The 18,970-nt window shown below is 34.0% G+C and overlaps 2 protein-coding genes across 2 annotated transcripts; one reads left to right on the forward strand and one right to left on the reverse strand.

Annotated features, from left to right (window-relative positions):
- The first annotated feature begins 1,462 nt into the window (after positions 1–1,462).
- On the forward strand, positions 1,463–4,551 carry LOC130954636 (protein yippee-like). Its single transcript, XM_057881392.1, has 6 exons — positions 1,463–1,611; positions 1,685–1,795; positions 3,376–3,419; positions 3,587–3,695; positions 3,790–3,845; positions 4,165–4,551. Exons 1-6 carry the CDS (start codon positions 1,528–1,530, stop codon positions 4,247–4,249), a joined length of 489 nt encoding a protein of 162 aa, XP_057737375.1. The 5' UTR covers positions 1,463–1,527; the 3' UTR covers positions 4,250–4,551.
- A 2,009-nt stretch (positions 4,552–6,560) lies between these two features.
- On the reverse strand, positions 6,561–13,392 carry LOC130956051 (arginyl-tRNA--protein transferase 2-like). Its single transcript, XM_057883075.1, has 7 exons — positions 12,836–13,392; positions 10,966–11,289; positions 10,305–10,343; positions 9,643–9,793; positions 8,099–9,238; positions 7,467–7,779; positions 6,561–7,044 (listed from the first exon to the last, which is right to left on the reverse strand). Exons 2-7 carry the CDS (start codon positions 11,078–11,080, stop codon positions 6,928–6,930), a joined length of 1,875 nt encoding a protein of 624 aa, XP_057739058.1. The 5' UTR covers positions 11,081–11,289; positions 12,836–13,392; the 3' UTR covers positions 6,561–6,927.
- Between the last annotated feature and the right edge of the window lie 5,578 nt (positions 13,393–18,970).

An 18,970-nucleotide genomic window follows, 5' to 3' on the forward strand; every position in this document is an offset into this window, starting at 1 on the left:
TTCTAATTTGTGTTTTCTGGGCTGGAAATTGGGTCAAAACATCCCAGAAATCGCTCCCAGCATTTTCCTGTAAATTCTGCAGATCGCGCACGTCACGCGTACGCGTCAGTCACGCGTACGCGTCGCTGGTCTTCTTCGCAAGTCACGCGGACGCGTCGCTGAGCAAATCTTCAATTCACGCGTGCTCGTCAGTCACGTGCACGCGTCGCCATGGATACCTCTAATTCATGCGCACGCGTCAGGCACGCGTGCGCGTTGCTCCTCGCAGCTATCTCCTTTGATTCTTGTGCTGCAGAAACTCCATCAAACTCCGCCGAATGCTACCTAAAATAAACAGTATTGCACAAAACTCAAAATAGCATTCATAGTGGCTAAAATGTAATTAATTCTTTATTAAACTCAACAATTTAAGTGCAAATTCACTATGAAAAGATAGAAAAGATGCTCGCGCATCAGGGCCCACCCGAATACAAAATATAAATGGGGAGAGACATACCCCTCTCCAGAAGTACGTCACGCTACTTGTCCTAATTAGCCGCCTCCTTGTATAGATACTGACTTTGGTATTGGAGTATCCCTGCAGGTGGCCCACCCACCGACCCACCAATGACTCGGACAGCCATCTCACCCTAGAAGTTCGCACCTAGGTCCAGATCCTATCTCACTCGGTTGTACCTACCCCCACCTCACCCGATCCGCCATTTTCCCGAGCAACCAAACACTTTACATATCATTATATTTTAATATCTTATAATTATACTTATTTTAAATAAAGATGTAATTTTGTATAACTTTAATATAAAAAAATTTTATGCTACAAAATATTTTAAATAAAATATCCTTCAAATTTAACATTAATTTACAAAAATTTAAATTAATTTTTAAATAATATAATACTTATTAAAATTTATTATATACTATTGTTGATTTACTATTTTGCAAGTCACTCTAGTTTATTTATAATTAGAGCAAGCTTACTTTATTAATTTATTTACGTGTCCCTTTACATAAAGCAAAAGATACACCTACGCACTATAAATATGATTAAAATATAAAAAATGAAAATTATATCCAATTGAGAGACAAAATAAATAAATAAATAAAGGTTTCTTTAAAAACCTCTTATTTTTATATAATCCACCAATGCATGATCTGAGATTCTGAGTACTTAATTACTTATGGTGGTTTATGTTGATTTTCATTTTTAATTTAATTTTTAAAACATAAAAAGTAAAAAAGAAGTATAATTCGTCTCAACAAATTCATCTTTTTAAAATAAAAAAAAAAATTACAATTTTTTTATTTACCCTTATATTTCTAGAAATCACCTATATTCATATATTGTTCTTTTTCTTTTTTTTTTTTTTTGACATTTCTGATAATTTCAAACCATATACAAAATTTTTTCCCCTTCTTTACCATCATAACTTATTAATAATTCAACCAAACAAATTTTAAAATATATCATTACACATTTAGACAAAAAATAAGAAAAACCAGGAAACCGACAAACACAGGTAGCAGTTTATGTTCTGTTCTGTGTCCACATCTGTTGCAACTTGTTGTGTGTACTGTCAACTGTGTGTACTGTACCAATATCAAGAGGCACAGGTAAATCATCATCTTCAACTTCAAGTTTCAACCATTATTTTCTTCTTCTTAATCATCGTTTCTATGATCTTAGTTATTGAGCAAAGTCATGGGAAGGTTGTTTGTGATCAATCTTGAAGGGAAGATCTATAGCTGCAAACACTGCCGCACCCACCTTGCCATATCTGAAGACATCATCTCCAAGGTTCCATTTTGATCGATTACCCACTTTTTCTCAGTGAAAAACTCTTCTGGGTAGATGCCATTTTTAACAGATTCTTAGTCCCATTTGTTGTTTCACTCTTCTGTTGTTGAATGTTGATTGCTTTGTTATGTTCCATGTAATGTGAATGAGTAGCTATAGTGTCATCACTTGAGGGGCTTGTCTTGATCAATGTTGATTTTGTTCTATGTACGTGTTGGTTTTTAACATGGTATTGTTAGAGATATAACAATTTATCTCTCTCTTTCTATCCGTTTAAGTTTAAGTTTAAGCTTTTGTGAGAAATAATTTTATGGTATGATATCAGAATTTTTATGAGTTAAAATCTAGACTTTGATCTTTGTTGACTCTAAAATAAAAGAAGTTTTAGCATAAGGAAAATAAAAAAGAAAAGAAAAGAAAAAAAAATCTATGCAAAATTTAAATAAATCCAATGTGGTAGTCAGATTTGAGTCCTGAAAAGAACCCTCAATTGGGAGTGATTATTCTTAACATGGTATTCGTAGAGGATAACCATTTATGTACCTATTACTACAAGCTTAAGCTTTTGGGGTAAGTAGTTTCATGACATGATAGTTGAATTTCTATGATCTAAAGGTCTAGAATTCGATTTTTGTTAGTTCCAAAACCAAAAAATTTCGACATAATGCAAATAAAAAAGAAAGGTCTATGCAAAATATACACAAATCCAATGTACTAGTCGGATTTGAGTCATGGAAAAAACCCCTCAATTGGAGACCTCTACTCTCTTTATGAGACTTTTGTTGGATTGGGTCAGGATAGTCGGTTCCTAATAATAGGATTTGGATGCAATGGTTCTATGAGGATAAAAGAACATTGAATTTCAAGCAGCAGATAAGATGGATCTTTGCGTAGTCCATACTTTCGGTTCGAAAGAGACTATCACACTGGAAAGTCTATTAGATATAAAACTATGCATTTGGATGTTTATTTGGAGATTGATTTTTATTTTCCTGTATGATGTATTTTTTGGAGTTTCAGATGTTGTGTATAACTTCTTATATAGAAATCATGAAGGTGTTTTTTAGTTAATTTTTTAATGAGTATGTTTGTATTCCTTGAATCATGTTTACCATTTGTTGTGAATAGAATGGATTGGACTGAAATGCAGACGAACTGCGGAAATCCATGCTATTCTGAATCTGATATCTACATACTTCTGTGAATATAGGATCTGGAAATAAATTGTGATAAAGTGGCACAGTTTCTCAGTTTGAATTTTTAGTATATTCATGATCACATTTGGTGAATTTCAATTGTGTTTAGGGGCATTTTAATTGATCAACTATCAGTTACATTACATGTCAACTTCAAGTTGCATCCACCTTAGCTCCATAGACTTATCTTTGAGTTCTGTTTTCTCTCGTCATGCGAGGGGACTCTCATCTTTCAAAGGAAATATACTGTTAATATTTTCTTGAATTTAGTCATTTAATTACAATGTTTATGGAAATTTCTATTGCTGAAAATCTCTAAAATTGAGTTTTTCCATTAAAACAATCTTACTATCGCCTCCTCTTTTTTCTTGTGTCATTATTCAGGCCTTCCATTCCAGACATGGGAAAGCTTATCTTTTCAACAAGGTGTAAGTTATCCTTAATTTGGGCACTGTATAGCTTGTATAACCAAACTTTTAACCAAAAACAGTTTGAAGTTTGTGATTCATTGCTTTCTTGCCTCTTGGATCCTTGAAGTTGCCACATATTAGGTCTGTTTGCGGATGAGGCTGAAACTTTTTTTATTCTTTGACAGTGTGAATGTTTCTGTTGGAGAAAAAGAGGAGAGGACGATGATAACTGGATTGCATACTGTGGCTGACATATTCTGTGTTGGTTGCGGATCAATCCTCGGTTGGAAATATGTAAGCTTATGAGGCAGTGCTTCAAACATATTGGTTCTGCATGTTCTTATGCTGCTTCTAGTTCATTTTCTTTTATTATTGTTACTATTTACAGGAGATTGCTCATGAGAAAAACCAGAAGTACAAGGAAGGAAAATCGGTGCTCGAGCGGTGAGTCGAAATTTTGTTAGAAAGCATTGTTAACTTTGGCAAGGTTTCTACAGCATACAACTTTCAATTGGCAACTTTTGCAAATAGTTTATAAAAATTATTACTTTTTACATTGACCGTGGAAATGGTTATCTTGGACGATCTTGTAAAACGTTTTACTTTGTTAAGTACATCAAAATTAAACTCTTTGAAAAAGAGAAGAAAAACAAAAGTTGGTATTTGTACTTTTTTTTTTTTTACTTTCAATGTAAGTTGTCCAACAACTTTTAGGTTGTCGACTCGACATAGCAATAATCGCGAGTTGTTTCCTGTTGGGCAGATACAAGATATCAGGTCCTGATGGAAGCAATTACTGGATTACTCATGAAGCTCATGCTGGTGGAAGTGACGCTGATGATGCTTAATCACCCTGACCCTGCCATTCCCATTTGTATATTACTTAACTTGGGAACGTATCATCTCATGTGAAAATTTCATATGACTTGGTTATATGAGATCTTTTAACATGTGTTTTCTGAGTCTCACTTTCTAAACTGATAGTGAAAGATCACATATCATAAAGTTATATGAAGTTTTCGCATGATATGGTTCATATTCTCTTAACCATGTGTTCAACGAATGTGGATTTACACTTGCAATTTAAGTATATCTATCTTATTATTGACTCTAATCTTAAAAAGGAAAAAAAGGAAGATGAAATTTCTAATTCTTGCTCTTCAGTTTTAGTAGTTAATACCATTGTTGGATGAACTATGAAAGTCTTCAAAATGTCTTGTCTAATGGTGTAACTCCTCTTGTGCGATTTTCACACTTTGTCATTTGAATTCTCACGAGTAATTGCCCAAATCAATTCTTTAAATTTGATCTGTCCGTTAGATAGCGTTTGTTTTGAGATACTGAGATAGAGACGAGATATTGAGATTCAGTATCATGTTTGTTGGTCTAGAGATTGGTACTAAAATTTCTGTCTTTGTTTCTGAAATTTCATTATTTCAGTACCTTCAAAAAAGTAGGGACACAGGGGACAAAAATTTTTAGAAATGGAAATTGAAACTTTAATAACATTTTATACTTAAAATACTCTCAATTTAATTAATTAATTTCAATTTTACCTTTTGTGCAAATTAAATTAGAGTTTTATTCTTGTTTCAATTTCTGTCTCCTATTTTGCACCAAACAGAATACTGAAATTTATTTCAATCGCTGTTTCTTAGTTTCTGTCTCTCAATCTCAGTCTTTTCGTCTCTGTCTTTCCACCAAAACGCTATTTCCAGCTAAGATTGACATTTTTTTGGTGGGATCTCGATGTCTTTTGGGGTAATTATTACGGCTCTTTAGGATTTTTTTTATATATATACACTAACTTAAATTTACTAGTTAAAAATTGATAAATATTAGTAATTTTAATTTTTTTTATTATAGACATTGAATAAAGAATACATGTATTAATAAGAATGACATTGTGATTGTTGTTACTAGTCTTATCTATTTATTACTAGTTATTTCAAAATGTTCAATTTTGAATCGTTGATGTTATATCTACTTAGTTAGTTAACATAAATACACTCAGTGGTTATGTTTATTTTAGATAAAATAGTGTCAATTTTTGCATTATATATTATAAAATAGAATATACATTTCTTTTAATAATAATGAGTTTATGTGAATTATTATAGTTAATTTAAATTGAGTACACCTAAAATTTAACATAATCTTAATAATATAATATCTTGATAACTTTTTTAAACATCAGTGAAAAGAGTAAAAAATATATCCTTCATTCAATTTCTAGAAATAAAAAAATTTTTAAAATTATTAGTATTTCTCAGTTCTTACACAATAAATTTAGCCAATTATATATGAAAAAGGTAATGAAAAATAGAGAAAATTTTTAAAATGTTCCTAACAATTACCCCAAAAGACAAGACTACCAACAAAAAAGATATGTCAATCCTAGTTGGCATTTAATGGACAAATTAGTAATTTAATATGTCATGTAAGAGTGTTCCGTTTACCCAAAGAAAAATATTGACGGAAGAGCTAACTAGTCTCACGAAGATAAAGATCAAGAAACAGAAAGTTTTTTTTGAAGACCTATTATAAAGGTCGTTTAAGATTTTTTTTTTTCTCTTAAATGAATGGCTGAAGGATCACACATGACAAAATCACTTAAAATTTAAATGAAGGAATTTACTACTCTTATTTAATTTGGATACATTGACACAATTCTCGTATTAACCAAGGAATGAGTAGGTAGGTTGCAATTGGTTGGAAAGTTACTTTCTCCATTCATTGTAGAGCTATTAATTTTCTTCATTTGAGTTCAAATTGCTCGATGGTGGATACGTAGGATGTAGACCAAGTATGGATTCTTATTTCTTTATGTGCAAGAAAGAAAGAATAGATTATTACTCCTTTTAGGCTTTTAGCAAAGAATCTGTCAAATATCCAGTAGTCGAATTGAATTAATTAATCATCATAATTAATGACCATAGGTAAATCTTATAACATACCCGTTCCTCTAAAGCATAAATTTGATATGAAATTTGAAACTCATTAGTGTAAAGTAGTGCATTAGTCTTATTAGATATTCAACTGAAAGCACTATGCATTGCATTGCATTCCACATTTGGCAATTAATGCTGCCAAAGAAATATTCCATTCAATTTCATATGTGCAAAATGCTTGAGAAATTTGAATGGGCAACAACAAATCTTCAACAAAAACAATCTATTAGCCCCAAATCAGGGTTCCAACAGTTGATTTTTTGTTACCAATACCACTCCTAGAGACAAAACAAGGGCCTAAATTCAACTACACCTGTTGTTTGCTCCCAGAGCAGTTGAGCACCACATAAATATGGTCACAACCAATACGAGAATCAAGATTTTGAATTATGGTTCACTCACGAACTTAAACTATAACCTTAAATAGTATTCTTATTGGTACTATCGTCTTGTCGAAAACACGGCACTATACGAGCACCCAAAACACATGGAACTTATTTGGAGAGGATATTTCTTTCTTTTCCTTGGGATATTGGCACTATCGTCTTGTCAAAACTCATGAGCTGAGATTCATATTATCCAATAGAATAGACCATTCTCTCAGATAACTCTGGACCCACGACGTTCTTGTATTTCTGCAGCTGGGTCTCCAAATACTGCCTCCCCTCAGGACCAAAGGCATTTCGCAGATCCTTCAGATATAAGGTTCGGTATGCACAAGAAAGAACACCAAGAGCAAGTCAGATAGTATAAAACACAAATCATGCAGTAGTTTCTGTTGTTAAAACACAAGTATCTTACCTTAACAAAAAAAAAATATGAATAGTTTACCCTACAAATATCAGTTTTTTTGCTCCCTTTCTACATTGCTCCAACTTGAGCAATCTCATTTCATGAAGGGTGATTCATCATGAACCCATATTTATTCAAGGGGACCTAAGGACTAGGGTGAGCTTTTCAACCATTTATTGAATTCTGGTTATGTTATATGAATTTTGAAACACTTATCACAAACCTAGACTCATTGAAGCTTTATTTATTTATTTCTTTTTGGCATTTTCTTCAATTTGTCATAGCTAAAAATATGTATGTGCCAAAGAATTAACAAGCATACCCTGTATCTCAAACAAGTTCCCTCTACCCCAACCAAAACTCTGCTGACATCACAATTTTCCACGTTGCCATATGCAGTGGTTTCAAGTTCAGGTTCATCGTCAGAGCTTTCTTCAGAGTCTACGGTTTGTTCATCCTCATCCATTCGGACATCATTTGCATCTTCTTGGTCAATGTCATCAAGGTGCCTTTCTGTTGAATCTTCGGTAGCTTGATGGAGGGAAGAATCGCCATTTTTTAAAATGGAGGAATCTGATAAGACAACATAAGGCCTTTTGTCAAGCAAGGGCCTTGCAATGTCAAATGAGACCCACCTGGAGATTAGCATGCTGTCAGTCATGATAAATAAAATTAACGCACAATGAGATCAAAGTTTACGATAGGTAAGCCAGATAACGCCCATATTTATACATGGCAAGACTACGATGGTGCAACTTGGTCATTTCACATCATCAAGCCAAAATGCATAGACATTGGCAGATTGCACCAAATTGCTTATCAGAGTGAAATATCAAAAAAGACTAGAAAGAAAAGCAAAGAGATTGAGGCAAAGTAAAAAGCTGAAAAAATTTAATTTATAAACAGCAGCATGACAAAGTGGCTTCATTTACATGCAAAAATGAATTAACTTACTGATAACGAAGTGGGCATAAAAGCTCCGATGGACGATAGGAAGCTTTGTATCTCATCTTGTTGCAAGAGTGAATATAGTAGCCAAGATAATAGTACTGAAGACTAGGGCAATGAGCCTGGTTTTCTTTCACCCAACCTATTTCTTGAAGTGCTGAGTACTTGCCAAGTGATAGGAAGGCAAAGTCTGGATCCCAGAATAAATATTTGCTTGACAAACATTTGGGAAGGACATCTATAACACCAACTGCCACTAATTTGCCATCTATTAAATATTGTTGATGGAAAGAGCCAAAGCCACATGGTGGAACAGTGCTATCACCGGTGGGTGAAACAAATAATAATGGAGTATCAACCAGAAACCTGCGATATGAGGTCTCTGTGACATGGTCTGGTTTATCATTATGTACTTTGAGCTGATATCGCCTATACAAAGCAAATTCTTCTGGATCAAAACTGGATCTATTCATTCTGATCTCAAACTTTCGCTTTTTCACCTGACAATGTTGAGGACTACTCAGACAATTTCCACCAATATCACGCTTCATTCCAGATTTTTTAGAAGTTTCAGCACTTTGAACACACTCACTCTGGCAAACTTGCTCTGTAGGAGCATAGAAATTGATATGCCCATTGCAAGCCCTGACAGACAACCCAGAACTTTTCATCATCGGATCTAAAGGCACTACTAACTTTTCTGCAATAATTTTGGGAGATGATGCATTTTCCTTTTCACCATTTTGTGATGGTTGGGAATTATTACTATTCTTGTCACCTGAATGAGTTCTTTTTATAGAGGCTGCAATTTGAAATGCTATATTGCTGCTATATAACATATCTTCTGATCCACTGGCTAGTAATTTTTTCTTCCCTTGTGAAACCTTTCTGACTAAAGGCTTTGGTAACACAATATGAGAAGGAAATTCCCCTTTCTCAATCAACATCTGTACTATTTTATTAATTTGATCTGATAAATGGTGCAAAATGTTTTCAACCTCATTCTGCTCTTCCTTGCTGGCAGATAGAGATTCTTCTGACTTGGGGGTTGAGACCTTGTGACGGACACAGCTTTCTGATTTCTTTGAAGTAGTTGCATCCTCAGATGTATTAGCTCTTTTGGCATCCAAGGATCCATCTAAATACCTATACAGATGAAGGTTTAAGGGGAGAAAAAGAAACACGATATTTCCAGACTGCAGATATCTAAGGATCTGAAATACTTATACTAGAAAATACTAACATCCAATATATTCAACCCCTATGAAGACCCCACTTAAGTGTTGAAAAAGGGAAAGAAGCAGCAGACCATAACTTATTAAGGTAATATATTGATGCAATTCAAATTTTCAGCCATCTCACATCCCAACAACCATAGAAAATAGTGACTTATAAACTAATAAATAAATAAGTAAAGGTTTTCAGTTTGTTAAAAGAATAGGTTACATTGTATTTGCCTCAAGAAAAATATACAATGGGAATTTCTAATTTCAATGATTAGTTTGTTACAATGTGTTTGCCTCAAGAAATATCACATTATGCAAGCATACCTTTGCAATCTTCTAGATACACGAACCTGCTCCTTGGAAGGAACAAAGTCGCTTGCTTTCAAACGAATTGTATAAGAAGGGCAGCATGTCCTTTCCATCTCTGGCTTATAAAGAAAACATCCAGATCTTCTCCAACCCCGATCAAGAAGTCCTAGCAAAAGATATCAAAATGAAACTGGGTTCATATGAGAAATTTATGCATGCAAGCATTGTTTTACCATAAAACTAATGGAAAAAGGCAAGAATATTTCCAAATGTCAGAAGTAATTTATAACTTTACACAATAAAGAAGGAAGCAAGAGGTAGATCATCATGCAAAGATTACTACTTCAATATAAAAATAATAGCATCACACAACCCATTTTATTCAAAAATAAACACTTTAAAAGAGTAAAACATTGGACAAACCAGAACCACTTTTGTCTTCAATCGAGAATGAACACATTGTTCCAAACCTAAAGACAGCTAGAACCACCTCACAATGTAAATATCAAGCTTGTTATCCACTTACAAACAAAAGCATACTACCAAAAAGAAAAAAAAAACTATTAAAGCATAAAAAGCACTAAATATTTTCTTTATTTAGAAAAAAGGAAAGTGAGTAGGTGCATATACGAACTGAGAAACATATCAAGGACAAACAATGTACAAGTTGCACGTACCTTGGTAGTCATCCACAGTAAGGCTATGCGCCCACAAGCCTGCAACAAGAATAATACAAAAAAGAAACTAGTTAGAAAATTGTTATGTTAATAGCATCATAAACGGGAGTCCATAGAAATCCAAAGAAAAAGAGACAAGGGAAAAACTTCTTCAATCAAATTTATCAACAAAATTTTAACTACATAAATGAATTTTCCAAATTGGAAATTACACCCCTATAAGACTCTAAAAACTAGAAGTTATCTACCAATTTTCATGCCAAAGTTCAATAATACACCATCAAATGAAGTAATGAACATTGTTCTTAGTTTGTTACACCAAACAACAAACTGTGGTAAACCGAAACTTAATAATTCTTTCTTACGCACACCAACAAAACAAACATGGCAAAATCAAACCAAATTAGAAGTGAATCTCATAGCTGCTAGCTCTCTCTATAGCACAAGTACAATTCAGACACTGTAAGAATTTCAATTTTATTACATAACTTCTTTAAAAATTTTCCCATAAGAATAGTTCGAACACCGATAATCATCCAGAATCAACATCGAGAAATCGAAGAGAGTTTTCTTAATAGAAAAACGATAAATCGTGAAGCAATTGAATAAATGAACACTATATATTAAAAAAGGGAAAATTGAGAGAAAGGGAAGGGGGTACCGTGAGAGATGCTAGAGCGGCGGGGCGATCTGCAATAGCCGCAAGTGGTTCGGCGGCGACCACAATCGACGACGACGCTTTCCTTTCGCGGGTTAGTTCTGCTGCTGCTTGCCATTCCTTCTTCTTCTTCTTCTTCAAGAGATGGTGGTTTTGACCAAAACGACGACGTACATGTGGATGTGGATTCCTCCTTGGATTACTTGTGTTGTAGCGGCCACAGCAATCAGAAGCTTCTTTCAGTCTTCACAGACACGCACACGCACACTACTTCCAGTTTGCTTCCTCTGCACTGTCCTCTCTTTTGTTTTTTTTCAGTTTTCCTTTCTATTTTTTATGTTTTCGTAAAAGAACATGTCAATGCGAAAAAAATATAAAGTTTAGTAAACACCTAATTCGATTTTTGTTAGATGTGATAAAAAAAAAAAGATAACCACATACCACGTCAAATATTAATAAAAATTAATTTAATAACAATTTTATTTATAATAAATGAAAATTTTAAATTCATACAACAAAAAGACTAACCACCATCACCAATACTATCAGCTTTTTCATTTAGAGGTGATAATGCAATTTGTACTTGCAGATATTCGCTCTGTCCATATCCAGTTGAAGCAGGTAATTACTTACCCACTACGGGTTTTGGGCGGAGTGTTTTTTTTGTTTGGAGTGAGACGGGATCAAATTATGGGCATACATATCCCGTTATATATAGACCAAGGTTGCGAGAACCAAATCGGTCATTAAATGGTCCAACCAAAGTCGAACCGATTTAATTAAATATACAATAAAATTATAAAAAAATTCAATATATAATTTCAAATATTTAAATTCCATGTTTCTAGGCTAACAAATTCAAAATTTCACACTTTCACACAATAAATTGTTCATAATTTATCATTAAAGTTTAAAAACAACTTCAAACATCATAATTTATAACTAAAGAAAATTAAAACCCACATAAATGACAAACACAAAATGTTCTACTCAAGGTTCTGAAAACCGGACCGGTCATTAAACCACTCTATTACTGGTTTACTGATTCAACCGGTTCAACCGTGATCAACCGACAAAACAATTTAAAATAATAAATAAAATATAAATAAACACACTAAAACATAATTATAGTTTAATATAAACCTTCAAATGTCATCCAAATTAAAAGTATTACATCAACCACAATATTATAATTTCATCCAAATACAAACTCAAAAGTCAAATAACAAAAGAAACAACCAAACATGAAATGGGCATCAAAGTTTGTCAGCAATCATCAAATTTGCAAAAAGGAGGACAATCTCTAAATACTTCTTGATTGATACTATTATTCATTCCTAAAAATTATCAGCACAATAACAAGAAACAAAGACAATTCCAATTCCAATCGTAAGGATCATAACAACAACAAATTAACAAGAACAAGACCCGAATAGAAAAACCAGCAACCCGATAACAAGAAACAATGACCATCTCGATCTCAAAAATCACAATAACAACAATTTAGCAAATTATCAATTTGAGAAGAACACAACAACCCAATAATCTCAAGGACAACAATAGATACAAAACAACAATTTAGCAAATAATCATGAACAACACTCGAGTGGAAAATTCGGCAAATTAAATCGCAACAACCTAACAATTTAGCAAATTAAAACAGCAGCCGCCCAACAATTTAACAAATTATAACTTAACAAGTTCAAGAACAAAAAATCACAATGAAACAAATATAATTGAAGACAACAGAACAACAGAATCAAAAACATGATCAACAATCTTAAACCACATTAACAACAACAATAATTGAAGAAGAAAAATCACAGATTAACCATCCTAAACCAATCAAAACAACAATTACAGTAAACAATACCTTCTAGAGCACAGAGGTGAGGGAGCAGGGAGGGCTGGACGCGGCAGAGCTGGAGAAGTGGCCTGGACCGCCGCGGAACTGGAGAAGGGGTGGCCTGGACCGCCGAAGAACTGGAGTCGGGGAGCGTGGATCGCAGCAGAACTGGAGCAGAGGAGGGTGGGGCGTGGCGGAACTGAAGCAGAGGAGGATGGAGCGCGGTGAAACAGAGCCCACGCGGCGGAACAGCGGCTGCGCGACGTCGGAACGACGCGAGACGAGTTGCAGTGGGGACGGCGGCTTCGAGGGAGTGAGGGATGAGAAGTGGAGATCTCGAGAAGAAGGAGATGCAGCTTAGGGGAAATTAGGTTTACCGTAAACGAAGGAGTTGGAGGGGCAGACGCGCGACAGAGACGGAGGCCGGCGACGAGTACGACGGTAGTGGATTGGAAGAAGCTGCGGCTGAGCAAACAAATAGCAGACTCAGCTCCTTGCGGCGGCAGCGGCGCTGTAAACCAGGGGTGTGTTCTGGGGAATGAGAGACCAAGGAAATGAGGGAGGAATGGGAATGGCTCAAGGGAGAAGAGAACTGGAGAACCTGGCTTTCTCATTTTACCTAAACGCAAAACGACAACATTTTATGAGAACTGGCCGGATCCTGGTTTGATCCGACCGGTCGGTTCTCCGCCGATTTAACGGTTCTCGAGCGATTTTTAAACTGACGGTTCTGGTATTAAACCGAACCATATTAGCATACGGTTTGCAGTTGGCCGATCCGCTGCGCCGGTCAGATCCAGTTTTTGAACCATAGTTCTACCACCAAAAGAAATAACATTAAACAAAGAGTAATTATTCAAATCAGTTCTCAAGAATTTTAAAAGCGGGTATTTTAGTCTTTAAAAAAAATTCACACATTAATCCCCCAAAGTTTTATTCTAGCTGACAAATCAGTCTCCAGTTTATTTTTCAATAGAATAATTATCCAGATTAGTCCCCAAAGATTTTAAAAGCGGACATTTTAGTCCCCAAGAAAAATTAATGCACAGATCAATTCACAATATTTTTCTCTATCAGACATAACAATCCCCCCATCCATTTTACTTTCCATATATGTGGACCTTTATTATTATTAACTTAGCTTTGTGCATGTGACAACGACACTAGCATATTAATACACTCTTTTCGTTAAAAACAAGTAAGGTGAATAATGATGTTTTGAAATCCAAATTAAAATATTTTTTTAATACAAACATATTTTTTAAAATATACATTTTTTGATTATATTAAATACAGAAATATCAAATGGTTTCAACTTTGAATTTTTTGTAGAATAATCTCTAATAATTTTATTTAAGAATATTATTATTATTATTATTATTATTATTATTATTATTATTATTGAGTGACTATGTATGTATATATATACTTTTTATATTATAAATACATACATAAAAATCTAATGAATAAATTTATCATTATTTTTGTTCAAAAATATAAAAAAAGTATGGTTATGTATTATTATGCAATTAATAATAATAATATTTTTTGTTCACAGAGGACTGTTATGTTTGACAGTAAAAAATGTTGGGAATTGATCTGTATATTAATTTTTTTGAGGGACTAAAATATCCGTTTATAAAATTCTTAGGAACTGATCTGGGTAATTACTTTGCCAAAAATTGAACTGGGAACTGATTTGTCTGATAGAGTAAAACTTGGGGATTGATCTGTGTATTAATTTTTTTTTTGGGGACTAAAATGTCCGCTTTTAAAATTCTTGGAGACTGATTTGGGTAATTACTCTTAAACAAATAAGTTTTCAACTAAACAAAAAAATCATAATCATCCTTAAGTATTCAAAAGTCTCCATCATAAACAGATAACCCAAAACCACCATCTTCAGAAGTACCACCAAAAGAAGCCGTATTTGAGAATTCAATTATAACATCAGGCATAACTAGGGGTGTACATGGGCTGGGGTGAAATCGGATTCGCCTTGACTCGGACCCGACCCTAAATAATGAGCGGGTCTATTTTTGAGATCTTTACCCGACCCTAGATCCGATGAAATCTTACTACTTTCGGGTCACACTAAAACTGGGTTTAAACTGGTAAAGTCCAGGTCTTGATAAATTTTGTCAAAAAATTATGATGCACTTATTTATAAAGGAAAAAATACTTGTTATGGAGAAGTTGATATCCATATTTGAACCTCAATTTATCCATAAATTCTAATTTCATACTTCTTTAATCTATTTTCTAATTTAACAAGTGTGATTAAAAACATAACAATAAGCTTATAATGAATAACATAATATTGGAATTAATTTAAAACATAATACCTTTTTTAGTCCCCTTAGAGTGCACATAGGTTAGGTGAAGCCAGGTTCGCCTTGACCCGGACCCAACCCTAAATAATGATCGGGTCTATTTTTAAGACCCTTACCCAGCCCTACACTTGGTGAAATCATACCAAATTAGCCCCCAAAATGTTCGGATTTGGGTCAGGCCAGATGATGAGCGGATAATTTATACGCTTTTTGGCATTGATTTTAGGTAGTTTTTAATAAGATTGAGCTACTTTTAGGGATGTTTTCATTAGTTTTTATGTTAAATTCACATTTCTGGACTTTACTATGAGTTTGTGTGTTTTTCTGTGATTTCAGGTAAATTCTGACTGAAATTGAGGGATTTGAGCAAAACTCTGAAAAAAGCTGACAAAAGGACTGCTGATGCTGTTGGAATCTGACCTCCCTGCACTCGAAATAGATTTTCTGGAGCTACAGAACACCAATTGGCGCGCTCTCAACGGCGTTGGAAAGTAGACATCCAGAGCTTTCCAGCAATATATAATAGTCCATACTTTATTCGAAGAATGACGACGTAACTTGGCGTTGAACGCCAAGTACATGCTGCTATCTGGAGTTAAACGCCAGAAAAACGTCATGATCCGGAGTTGAACGCCCAAAACACGTCATAACTCGGAGTTCAACTCCAAGAGGAGCCTCAGCTCGTGGATTAATCAAGCTCAGCCCAAGCATACACCAAGTGGGCCCCGGAAGTGAATTTATGCATCAATTACTTACTCATGTAAACCCTAGGAGCTAGTTTATTATAAATAGAACATTTAACTATTGTATTAGACATCTTTTGACCACTTTAAGTCTTTAATAATTCGATCACTTGATCATGGAAAGGGCTGGCCATTCGGCCATGCCTGAACCTTTTACTTATGTATTTTCAACGGTGGAGTTTCTGCACACCAAAGATTAAGGGTGTGGAGCTCTGCTGTACCTTGAGTATTAATGCAATTCTAGTTTCTTTTATTCAAAATCTCTCTTATTCTTATTCCAAGATATTCATTCGTACCCAAGAACATGATGAATGTGATGAGTCAATAACCCTCATTATCATTCTCACTTATGAATGCGCGTGATTGACAACCACTTCCGTTCTACATGTAACAGAGCTTGAATGTGTATCTCTTAGATTCCCCAACAGAATCTTCGTGGTATAAGCTAGATAGATGGCGGCATTTATGAGGATCCGGAAAGTCTCACCTTGTCTGTGGTATTCCGAGTAGGATTCCGGTAATGAATGACTGTGACGTGCTTCAGACTTGCAAGTGCTGGGCGTGATGACAAGCGCAAAAGAATCAATGGATTCTATTCCAGTAGGCGCAGGAACCAACCAGTGATTAGCCGTGCTGTGACAGAGTGCGTGAGCGTAGTTTTCACTGCGAGGATGGGATGTAGCCATCAACCATGGGTGATGCCTCCAGACGATTAGCCATGCGAGTGACAGCCGCAGAGGACCATTTTCCCGAGAGGATTGAAAGTAGCCACCGCTGATGGTGAACCCCTATACACAGCTTGCCATGGAAAGGAGTAAGAAGGACTGAGTTGAAGCAGTAGGAGAGCAGGCGTTCTTGAGTCATACAGCATCTTCATATACTTAACTGAAATTCCTACCAATGAATCTGCATAAGTATTCTATCCATTTTTATTATATCATCTATTTTATTATTTCTATTTTCGAACCCATAAACAATTTTAATCTGCCTAACTGAGATTTGCAAGGTGACCATAGCTTGCTTCATACCAACAATCTCTGTGGGATCGACCCTTACTCACGTAAGGTTTATTACTTGAACGACCCAGTACACTTGCTGGTTAGTTGAACGGAGTTGTGAATTCAGCTGTTGCCCCTTAGAAGCCTTCATCTCAAAATAATTAGAACATGGATCACAATTTCGTCCACCAAGTTTTTGGCGCCGTTGCCGGGGATTGTTCGAGTATGGACAACTGACGGTTCATCTTGTTGCTCAGATTAGGTAATTTTCTTTTCAAAAATCTTTTTCAAAATTTTTCTTTTCTTTTTCGTTTTTCCTAAACTTTATTTTCGAAAAATATTAATAAAAATCCAAAAAAAATAGAAAATCATAAAAATTAAAAATATTTTGTGTTTCTTGTTTGAATCTTGAGTCAATTTTTAAGTTTGGTGTCAATTGCATGCTTTAAAAATTTTTTCTTGCATTTTTTCGAAAATCCCATGCATTCATAGTGTTCTTCATGATCTTCAAGTTGTTCTTGATAAGTCCTCTTGTTTGATCTTGATGATTTCTTGTTTTGTGTTGTTTCTTGTTTTTCATGTGCATCTTGGCATTCATATTTTCCATGCATTAAAGATTTCTAAGTTTGGTGTCTTGCATGTTTTCTTTGCATCAAAAATTTTTCAAAATTATGTTCTTGATGTTCATCATGATCTTCAAAGTGTTCTTGGTGTTCATCTTGACATTCATAGCATTCTTGCATGCATTCATGGTTTTGATCTAAAAATCTCATGCATTAAGTATTTTTGTTGTTTTTCTCTCTCATAATTAAAAATTCAAAAATTCAAAAAAATATCTTTTCCTTATTTCCCTCCAAATTTTCGAAATTTTGGGTTGACTTGGTTAAAAATTTTCAAAATTAGTTGTTTCTTACAAGTCAAGTCAAAATTTCAATTTTAAAAAAAAAAACTTATCTTTTCAAAATCTTTTTCAAAAATCATACCTTTTTCAATTTTTTTTATTTTTCGAAAATTTCAAAAATCTTTTTCAAAATGTTTTCAAAATCTTTTTCTTATCTTTACATCCAATTTTCGAAAATTCACTAACAATTAATATGATTGGTTCAAAAATTTGAAGTTTGTTACTTTCTTGTTAAGAAAGGTTCAATCTTTAAGTTCTAGAATCTTATCTTGTAGTTTCTTGTTAGTGAAGTAAATAATTTTAAAATTTTTGAATTAAATCTTTTTATCTTTTATTTGATCTTTTTCAAAAATTTTATCTTTTTCAAAATTTGATTTCAAAATATCTTATCTAACTTACTATCTTCTTATCTTTTTCAAATTTGATTTCAAAGCTTTTTCAATCAACTAACTAGCTTTTTGTTTGTTTCTTATCTTTTTCAAAAAACAACTAACTACTTTTCCCTCTCTAATTTTCAAAAATATCTCTTCCCTTTTTCAAAAGTTCTTTTTAATTAATTAATTGTTTCATGTTTAATTTTAATTACATTTTACCTCTAATTTTCGAAAATTACTAACCTCTTTTTCAAAAATTAATTTCGAAAATTCCCTTCTCTTTTCTTCTTCTATTTAATTATTTAATTACTAACACTTCTCTCCACCTCTCTTCCTCCAAGAATCCGAATCCCCCTCTTCATTCTTCTACCCCTTTCTTTTTCTACTAACATAAAGGAATCTCTATACTGTGACATAGAGGATTTCTCTTTCTTTTCTTGTTTTCTTCTCTTTCATATGAGCAGGAACAAGGATAAAGGCACTCTTGTTGAAATTGATCCAGAACCTGAAAGGACTCTGAAGAGAAAATTAAGAGAAGCTAAATTAAATTATTCTAAAGGTAACCTTTCAGAAACATTAGAACAAGAGAAGGAGATGGCCGAAAATAATAATAATGCAAGGAGAATGCTTGGTGACTTCACAAAGCCAACGTCCAAGTTTGATGGAAGAAGCATCTCCATTCCTGCCATTGGAGCCAATAACTTTGAGCTTAAGCCTCAACTAGTTGCTTTAATGCAACAAAACTGCAAGTTTTATGGACTCCCATCTGAAGATCTTTATCAGTTTTTAACTGAGTTCTTGCAGATCTGTGAG

This window comes from Arachis stenosperma, chromosome 10 (genome assembly GCF_014773155.1).
Source record: "Arachis stenosperma cultivar V10309 chromosome 10, arast.V10309.gnm1.PFL2, whole genome shotgun sequence".
Lineage (NCBI taxonomy): Eukaryota > Viridiplantae > Streptophyta > Magnoliopsida > Fabales > Fabaceae > Arachis > Arachis stenosperma.